The sequence below is a fragment of the Rhamphochromis sp. 'chilingali' genome (genome assembly GCF_963969265.1).
Source record: "Rhamphochromis sp. 'chilingali' genome assembly, chromosome: 13".
NCBI classification, from domain to species: Eukaryota; Metazoa; Chordata; class Actinopteri; order Cichliformes; family Cichlidae; genus Rhamphochromis; species Rhamphochromis sp. 'chilingali'.
The window spans coordinates 31,038,849-31,049,379 of NC_137940.1; the positions used below are offsets into that span (position 1 = coordinate 31,038,849).

The 10,531-nt window shown below is 38.9% G+C and overlaps 1 protein-coding gene across 1 annotated transcript in view; it reads left to right on the forward strand.

Annotated features, from left to right (window-relative positions):
- LOC308408213 (neuronal acetylcholine receptor subunit alpha-7-like) overlaps nucleotides 1-9,788 on the forward strand; it is a 34,007-nt gene extending 24,219 nt beyond the window's left edge. Inside the window, exons 5-9 of the mRNA XM_080900382.1 lie at nucleotides 3,972-4,219; nucleotides 4,987-5,181; nucleotides 5,765-5,851; nucleotides 8,661-8,770; nucleotides 8,872-9,788. Coding sequence (XP_080756508.1) covers nucleotides 3,972-4,219; nucleotides 4,987-5,181; nucleotides 5,765-5,851; nucleotides 8,661-8,770; nucleotides 8,872-9,465 — 1,234 coding nt within the window. The 3' untranslated portion in view covers nucleotides 9,466-9,788. The remainder of the gene's footprint in view (nucleotides 1-3,971; nucleotides 4,220-4,986; nucleotides 5,182-5,764; nucleotides 5,852-8,660; nucleotides 8,771-8,871) is intronic.
- The last annotated feature ends 743 nt before the right edge of the window (nucleotides 9,789-10,531 follow it).

Consider the following 10,531-nt stretch of genomic DNA (forward strand, 5'->3'; position numbering starts at 1 on the left):
TCAAATAAATGGATGTGAACTTTTTTTTCCTGGACGGATAGCTGAGTTGAATGAATAGACAGATGGCTGGATTTAATGATGTTTCTCTGATCCATTAAAATTAATGAAGTTTTGAATGAAAGAAAAGAGTCAATGTCTTTACTGCCCAGGAGCATGTTTTCAAAATTCACGATGGTTTATAATAAGGTTTATAAGAAACCTAAAAAAACCCAATTCTGTCATCTATTATTTTTTCACAAATCGCTGAAGTGGTGACAGGATAAGTAACAATAAGGTGCGGCGTTATTAGTATATGTATTCATGCCTATGAGGCTGTGCAAGTTCCTAAAATGCTTATGATGACAACATGTTTAAACTTACATTACAGACAACATATTATATGCAAAACCAAAGAAATTATCAGATACCACTGTGTAACATTACAAGTCTTCTTCCGTCCTGTTTGCTTCTGTATTTTATGATTTGAAGCTGAATTAAGTTTATAAGTAATCCATTTAATGTCACTTTGCACTCTGCTTCTATTCTGTCCATTTGCTAACCACGAAGCCTCGAGGCTGTCAAACAGAAAGCCTCAAGTCATGATGCCCTGAGGCTGCTTAATAGAGGGCTGTATCTCTGGAATATGACATAATGGACATGGACAGATTGGTCTGTACTTCATGCAGTCATTCTGAGTCTGAGGCACTGACCTTGTGTAATTCTCAACTATGCTTGACTAAAAGCTTCAGAAAAGCTTTGGGGAAGGTGTTAGCTGTTTCCTCTGGAGAAATACACATTCTGTATCTCTATTTTATTCTTATCTTTCTCAGATTTCTTTTTTAAAAAAAGCTTCAGACTAATCATTTAAGATACATAAGATTATATTTGACATAATTTTATATAAACATGTTTACCGTTTGTACATTTCTTGTGCTGCATTTAGAATTTGTTCACTCTGTATGGCCTTTTTTCTGCCTCACATCCAAAAGACTTCCTTCTTTTTATTATTGAGAGTCAGGTGTTGAGTTAGTGAGAATAAAGCCGGGTGAGTCATGTCCCATGGTGCAGAGACCTGTCACTGCCACCATTGTCACTGTCGGTCAGTCTCCGTTTCCCCCTTGCTGCACTCTGACATATCCACAGCGCCCTTTTGCCAGCCTGTATGTGTGTATGTGAGCGTGACAGCTTCTCCTTCTCCCAGGGATATCACGTGTCCAACTGTATGCTGTTTTAATAATTCTAATCTTTACATGGCAAAATGTTGGTTACTCCATTATTAAGGGTTTCAGAAACTTCAAATATGCTCACAAATGTTTAACTGTAAGGTCTGGTAGATCTTTGATGTTACTTGTGCATCGTGGAAGAGCCATGTAATGATGCTTTAAATTAATAATTCCATGTGACCACTGATGAAAGCACTGTGGAGGTATAAGATAAAGAAATGCAACAAAAACTATAATCAAGCTGAAGGGGTAGGCAAGTGTCTTAAGTAAAAATTGAAAAATTGCGATTAGACAAGTGTGTACCTTCTGGCATCTACTCACACACACACACTTCAGGACATCGTCTACTGTGATGTGTGTAAGCGCTGATTGCAAGAAAGCTTGCACATCCAGATAAAGTAAGGCCAAAGCTTGAATAATTCATTGCGTGTCTCCACCTTGGCCAACCCCACACATCCCTTCCTGAGTACCTGCAGGATCCACAGCTAATAGCGACGCACACAGCAGAGACATAAAATATAACACTTGACCCTCCAGAGAAAAGGTCAATCACTCAATCTGAGAAGAAGCAGGTACAAAGAAAAAGGAGCCATCTACAAACTTTGGTTAAAATGCAGGCCACGTTTTTTTGTTAAGTCTCAATACTGCTGTGGGGTATTTCAGACACGCTGATGTTATCACTCTCATTGGGGATTGAAGTGTGTGTGTGTGTGTGTGTGCCTATTGCTTTATTTTTTGTTTGCATTTTACTGCATTGTGTGTGCCTGTATACTGTGCATTTATGTACAGATCTATATGTGGCTTTTTAAGCTGTTTGGAGTGTGAACTAAAACAATATAGCTCACAACAATTAATACACAATGTGTCTAATAGTTTGCACATGTGTATTTTCATGTAATAAATACACTTATTAATCAAAATGTGTTATTATTTAAAAACTACAGTACAATAAAGCATTTGCTCCTTTGCCAGTCATATTGTCCACAGCATCAGTGGTCTGTTCCTTTTTTCTGCAGTGTTTTTTGCAGGGCTTATTTTTTGGGCTATTGCTGTATACTTTTTACCAGCACTGTCTGCTCCTTCAGGTTCAGTCCTCTGATCAAAACTTCTGTTTTGTATTCACACTCTTGCAGACCTTTCTTTCAGGAAGCTGAAATTTGAAGCAATATGAGAAACTCTCACTCTCTCACTCTTTTTGTTGCAGACTTTTGTGTGTTTTTGTATTGTCTTGTTAATTTTGTTGTTTTGGTAGCTCATAAAAGAAGATTTCTTCCCCTTTATTTGATAGAGCAGCAAGAGTGAACAGGGAAAGACATGGAGCAAACTCAAACACTGTCTGCTGCATGGTCACCTGCTCAACCTTAATTGATATATTTTACTGAATTTTTTGTATTCACTGGTCTAAGCTGACTCATTTTTTCACTTCTATCCAAATGCCGTATTGAAGAAGGATCTAAATTGCTTTCTTCCAGCCAGCTGCTACACTCAGAATTTAGTTTGCTTTATGACTTTTGCCATATACTGTTAATTCTCTAAAAGTTCAGGTTTTGCCTCTGGCACTTTATTAAGGACTTCCCATTCTAACCAACACCAGAGGAGCTTTTCTTTAATATTTAATTAGAGTTCAAGTGGAGTACCAGAGCTGTAGTACAATCAAGGTTATGCACATGCATTTTCTTTACTGTAAGCATCTATCTCTAAGTGCTAGCACTCTTCGACTTGCAGATGTAACGTCAAATTATTTATTTGTTTTTGGTACATTACAGCGAATATTGTCAGTGAAACAGATCCAATAATTTTTATGTGTTTCATATTTTGCTCAAACTGGCGTTTAATCATTGCAACAGTTAGTGAGTTACAAAAAACACAAAAAGGATCACCTACTCTGTTTTGGTTTTGCAATTACATATTTAGCGTTTAACAGTTTTCATCAAGGTGTATAGTTGCAGGCAGGTTGAGGGCTCAGTAGATATATCACTCAACAACTCCCTGCTGCCACTGCAGTCACTGCAGACTATACATGAAATATGTCATCTCCCCATTTTGAAGCTTCAGTGTTAGCATCTTGGCTGCTATCATGCTATAATGGGGCATGATAATTGCATTAAAATGCTCCGACCAAACGTAGGTGGTAGCTCTTGGCTACATCACCCCCTATCTGTGCATGCACCTGTCCCTTAAAGCAGCCTTGCCTCAACTTAAAGCGTTGATAAATTGTAACGGGTTAGTTTTACATAAGCTATGTACCCTTGTAAAATTATTAGCTATAAAGATCAGTTGCTAAGCATGATCGTTTCTGTGCTAAAGATTGTTATTTTATTATCTAGTCCATACAGATTGACTCATGACCTAGTCTCAAAAAGTCACTAAAAGAAATGCAGTTTTTGGCACTTGGCTTCAGTTTTCAGACTGAAAATGCTGGCACAAAATGCAAACAATATTAACTGTATCAGGTATCAGCCCCATGGTAGACTGGTGCCCTCTCTCAGGTGTAAACCCTTCTTTTGAACAGAGACAGGCATTGTGCAATTTGCTATTTCTGAGAGCACAGCAAAGCTTCAGGGCGACTGTGAAGAGTAGGAACTGCTACAAGAATAAAAACACACAAATAAAGGCACATTGGCACCACGTTTGCTGCAAATAAACAGATGTGACAGAAATACCTTCTTGTTACTTTTTCCATCAGCGCTTGCATTCCCCAACAAGATAATTTTATCATGTGGCAATGAATGAATGCTTTAAAAGTACTGTCCTCTGCTTTCTTCCCAGTGCGGATGAAAGGTTTGATGCCACGTTTCACACCAACGTGCTGGTGAATGCGTCGGGTAACTGCCAGTATATTCCCCCTGGCATCTTGAAGAGCACCTGTTACATCGACGTGCGTTGGTTTCCCTTCGATGTGCAGAAGTGCGATTTGAAGTTTGGCTCATGGACACACAACGGCTGGCTTCTGGACCTCCAGATGCTCGATGTGGACACATCCACTTATATACCAAATGGAGAGTGGGATCTTGTGGGTAAGAGGGCTTCTTTAATCAGAACATTGCAGAACTTTGCAATAAGAAAGGCTGCTTAATTCAATCTGTCACCAGAGAGTGAGGTGTTACATCAGGTTTTCTTAAATCAATATTTCGAATCTCTTTTATGTAAATAAAAAGCTAAAATACTCAGACATAAGCAGATGTTATACATTATATACATGCACACTGCCTGTTAATAGACTGACATGAGGCCAAAAAAATGAGCTATAATGAATAGACTGGAAATGGAAGAAGTTTTGGAAGACCTCTCGAGGTTTTCAAGCTGGGACAGAGTAGAAGGAAATCCCAGTTCCAGGGCTCTGGGGTTTAGGTTAGTTTGAAATGGGTGTGAGACAGAACCAGATGGCATGCAAGAGAAACAGTTTGACACTTTGACATGAGTGTAGCCAAGCCATATGTGAGTGGAGCTAATCACTTCCCTAGAGCTGAACCTTAAGGTGAGAAAATTCTAAAATTCAGGAAAACCATGGCCTACCTACTTTCTACTTTTTTATTTTGCCAAACATTTAAATACAGAGTGAAAATAATGAGGTTGAAATACAATTTTATTTGAGAAGGGACTGTATAAAATATTAACATAAATGCTGGCATTCAATGCATTGTACCAGAGTTAGCCTAAGCTAATTTGCAATCCCATTGGCAGGTCGCATGGTCACATGGTGTTTGGGTTTACATGGTAACAAACATTTAAATGAAGTTTGCTCTTTAGTCCACAGAAACAGATCTGCATTTGTGTCCTTCAGGTGTGCCGGCCAAGCGTAATGAGTTGTACTATGAGTGCTGTAAGGAGCCCTACCCTGATGTGACGTTTACAGTCACCATGCGCCGCAGGACTTTGTATTATGGACTAAATCTGCTCATCCCCTGTGTGCTGATCTCTGGCTTGGCCCTGCTGGTCTTCCTTTTACCTGCAGACTCAGGAGAAAAGATTTCTCTGGGTGAGAGGGGCATGCTGAACACACGTTAGCTTACTGCAGATATGTATTGGTGCATATGTGAATAAGTAACAAAAAAGAAGAATTGATATAGAATATTGGTCGAGTAAAATAAAACAAACAACAAAGGGGGTGTATTGTTTAGACATTCTTTAAGTTTTTAAATAAAGGAGAGTGTTCAAACTAATAAGAATGCAAACACCCTGCACAGTACATCAAAACTTCAAGGTGCCCTCACATGCATTACAAGCATATTTGTCCACAATGAATGTTGTAATGAATTCATGCATTTAAAGACACTTAAAAAAAAATCACTGAATGCATTCTGTCCGTGCAGAGCATTGATGAATAGCTACCTGTCTGTGAGCAATCAGCAGCTACAAAGTAGGGGAGTTTTGAAGCTGTAACCTACCTTGAACATGTCAGAGAGGGCACCATCTGACAAATGGTTGTAGTCACGAGAACATAACTGATTACATACATAAGTAATTACAAGAATAATTTCATACACCAGTGACCCTGATTGCATCATTATGTATATGCTCATGTTCTCTCTCACTGTGTCTCTCTTGGTTTCTGTCTCAAGGCATCACTGTGCTGCTTTCGCTAACTGTCTTCATGCTTCTGGTAGCTGAGATCATGCCTGCAACGTCAGACTCTGTCCCCCTCATTGGTGGGTTATATTTCTGTGTCTGTGTGAGTACATGTAACATGTTTAAGCGTGCGTGAATGTTGAATCAGGGGGAGCAAATGAGATTGGTATGCCTTAGAAGATAAAGCATACCAATGATTTTGTTTAGCTTTACCTGATACTTATGTCACGGCGGGGTGCGCCGGTGTGTTTTTGAAACAGGACCCAAAAGCAGATGTGGACGAGGTGTTGCAGGTTTAAACAGAAAGCGATCCTTTATTTGGATGATTGCAGGAGTAAACCAGGAAACCAAAGTAAACTGACAAGACACTAAGAAACAAAATACTAAACGGTACTGAGACCAAAACCTAAACTATGACTGTGGTGGAAAATAACAAGCAAAGACCATGACTAATAATACATAACAGACAAAAAATCGTAACTAAGACTGAGGTCAAATAAACAGAACTAGGGCAGAATAAACAGACGACCCGACAACGGCATGAAGAAAACAAAAGGCTTAAATACAGACATGAGGTGAATCAGGGGAAGTGGAAACATATGGGGAAACAGCTGACAGCCATAAACCTAATGACAGGACCAGGAGAGAAAAGCTAAATACAATTAACAGAGAACACATGACATTGTCAGAATAAAACAGGAAATACTAAAACTAAACATGACAACACAACTCAACAGACCCAACACGTGATGAATAAATACCAAACCCCAAAACATAGAAAACCCAGGAACAATAACCAATAACTGCCTAAACTAAAGGCAAAATAGGAAATAACACAAAAACTAATAACATATCAAAAAATACAAAGAAAACTCAGAGTGCTGGGTCGGAGACCCAGCCTGTGACAACTTACTGATTATACCTCTTTGTCAAAACTTTATTATGGCTTCTGAAAAATGAGTGACAGCAGCAATAACAGGATAACTTATATTCACCTGCCACTTTATTAGTTACAACTTGTTGGTACTACTTCCGATTCATCTCAAAGGCGCTCTATTGGATTGAGATCTGGTGGCTGTGGAGTACATTGTCATGTTAAAGAAACCAGTTTCAGATTATTTCAGCTTTGTGTGCTGGAAGCAGGCAGAAGATGAGAACATTTTGTTCATAAAAGGAATGGACTCTATGTTCACTTGGTACTAAAGAGCCCACAGTGTGCCACCACCATCACCACCACCTAGAACAGGGTGGATCCATACTTTCATGGCAGTTATGCAAAATTCTTGCCCTGCTGTCCAAATATATATATATGTATATATATATATATATATATATATATATATATATATATATATATATATATATATATATATATATATATATATATATATATATATATAAATAAAAAAAATATATATATATGTGTACCTCGTCAATCTGGAATCGTCATGGAAGGACAGGCCCCTGCACGGTATGTATCACCGGCAGATAGAGGAGGTGGCTGATATCCAGAAATCCTACCAGTGGCTGGACAAAGCTGGACTGAAAGACAGCACAGAGGCACTAATCATGGCAGCACAAGAACAAGCTCTGAGCACAAGATCCATAGAGGCTGGGGTCTATCACACCAGGCAAGACCCCAGGTGCAGGCTGTGTAAAGATGCCCCAGAGACAATCCAGCACATAACAGCAGGGTGCAAGATGCTAGCAGGCAAGGCATACATGGAACGCCATAACCAAGTGGCCGGCATAGGGTACAGGAACATCTGTGCCGAGTATAACCTGGAAGTCCCGAGGTCAAAATGGGAGATGCCCCCAAGGGTGGTGGAGAATGACCGAGCTAAGATCCTGTGGGACTTCCAGATACAGACGGACAAAATGGTGGTGGCTTAGATAAATAAATAAATAAGTAAATAAGTAAATAAATATATATGTATATATATATATATATATATATATATATATATATATATATATATATATATATATATATATATATATATATATATATATATCTGAGTTACTGTAGCTGTCAGGGCATGAGTCTTTTATTACTCGCCAGCCGTTAATCACAACATAGGTGTGCTAATTTCTTGTTTGGCTTAGTTCATTTTAATTGTGTTTTGATTAATTCGCAATTTAGTTTGTTCTGTCTCAAAAAACAATGTGGTTTGGGTCCACTTACCGTATTTCTGGAATTATTGTACATCTTGTGTTTTTCTATTGATTCTACCTCCGTATAGATATACACTTTCTAATAGCAGCCTAATTTCGTGCTCCACTTCTACTATAACCTTCTTTTCTGTCCTTTTCTTTTCTTTTTTTTTCTTTTCTTTTCTTTTCTTTTCTTTTCTTTTCTTTTCTTTTCTTTTCTTTTCCTTTCTTTTCTTTTCTTTTCTTTAAGGCCCTAACCTCTTCTCTTTTATCTTTAAAAAAAAAAAAAATCCTAACAAATAATAATGAAACTCCACCTACACACTTATCCTACCCCCTCCTCTACTGCTTCCTGATAAGAGTCTCTCTCTCTCGCCTCTGTTTTTGGGTTTATTTACCTTTGTTCTCTGTTTTGTTGCACTGTTTTGCACTGCTTTTATTCACCCAGCTTCAGTTCAAATGTGCATCTCTTCCCTTTAGCAAAATAGTGTGTTGTAGATTGAGGAGAATTGCTTTCCTTTCATGATAGAGTGTGAAATCAGCCTAGTTTATTCAGTCTTGTCTGTTTCTAAATGCTAGTAATTATGAGCATCTAATAATAAAATGAGGAGTAAGTGGGAAAAAAACATGCCACAAGTAATAAAATGATTGATCTCATACATAACTCTGGGGAAAAAACAATTAAGCCTTGTTGATTTTCTTTTGTGTGTGTGTGTGTTTGTGTGTACTAAACAGCTCAGTACTTTGCCAGCACCATGATGATTGTGGGAATGTCTGTGGTGGTTACAGTTATAGTCTTACAATTTCACCACCATGACCCTCACGGCGGGAAGATGCCTAAGTGGGTGAGTGACTGAAGCTTATATTAAAAGATAATCATCATGTTTGTGTTTGAATGAATATGTTAACGGTGCCTATGTGTTGATTTTCCCCTTTCTTCTTTCAGATCCGTGTGGTTCTGTTAAATTGGTGTGCCTGGTTTCTCCGTATGAAACAACCTGGCGATGAGCGCAAGCGGCCGGGTTACAAATATCGTCACACCTCCCACCACCACTCCAGCACCAGCTCCATAGAGATGGGAACAGTACCAAGCCTTACTGTGCCGATGTCACAGACGTCCTGCCCACCCTCAGGCACCTCCAATGGTTCCATGAGTCTCTACTTTGGCAGTTACCATCCTATAGAAAGCCCACACTGTCCACCTTCTAGTGACTCTGGGGTAACGCTTGGGGGACGTGCCCACAGCTCCCCCAGTGATGAGGCAGAGCCACATGTCAGCAGTGGTGTTGTAGGCCTGGGGATGGGAGTGGGCCTCCCCCCACCAGAGATCCAGCGTATTTTGGAGGAGGTGTCGTACATAGCTCAGAGGTTCCGGGACCAGGATGAGGCTGAGGCGATCTGCAGTGAGTGGAAGTTTGCAGCCGCAGTAGTGGACCGGCTGTGTCTAGTGGCGTTTTCTCTCTTCTCAATCATTTGTACCTTCACAATCCTGTTGTCTGCACCCAACTTCATAGAGGCTGTTTCTAAAGACTTCACATAACTGGTTACAACAGGAGAGAAGGAATGAAGAAGGTGTAACAGGGAGAGAGAGAGTGTAAGAGTGAGGACAGTGGAGAGGGCATAAATGTACGTGGTCCCAAACCAACCAAATCTACTGAATAGGAGGCGAGCTTCAAAATGTGGTGCAAATAAATGCAAAAGCACCTGCATCATGCTACATCATAAAGGTCAGGAAAAATTCTTTTTATTCTTTCTGTCTTGATATAAGAAATAGATTGATAGATTTTCTTTAAAAGGAAAAAAATATAACCAAATAAACAAACAAAAATACTCAGAACACAGAAAAGCAGTGAGAAAGCAGAGGACAGCATTGCATACGGTTTTTTTTACATTAAGTAAGTGGAAGACAACTGTCTTTACCCTGAAACTAGTGTAAACATCATTTCTGTCCATTAAAATCACCTCTCCAACGATACAAACTCCACCACAGTCCTCTTTGTTAAATATTATTCTCCTGTCCACTTGCACCACCTCAGTCTGAGTTCATACACCCGTTGTTTACCTTTTAAGCTAATAAGGAAGTCACACATTACTTCTGATAATGTAAATCCTTGTAAAAATGTTTAGTGTAGTTACTGAAATGAGATGTTTCACTGTGAATCTTAATGTTTTCTTGTCCGCGTAGATCAACAGAGCACTGAACAAAACTTTATTGCTTTATTGTTCTTTATTCATCAGTTTAGGAACTTCTCACTTTGTCTCGCCTCTTCATTTCGAACTATAGAATCTGTAACATAATAAGAGCTGTTTGGGACAGTGAAAAATAATGTTTATGAAATATCCAGTGTATTGTATTGACAGCACTGTGTTGACTGGTATTTATGGTTGTTGACCAGTAAAAACAAGATGAACTGGTGTCTTTTCTTTTTCGAGTACTGTAAAATATCACATGTTGACCTGTACAGTAAATCATATAACCAAGTGCTCTGATGTGACATGCGCTTAATATTCATTTAACTGTTGAAAACAGGTCACGTAGTTGCACCAGTTTAAAAAACAAGCAATCACTTGAAAGCTGTTAAAGAGTTTGCACTTGTTGGAAATCA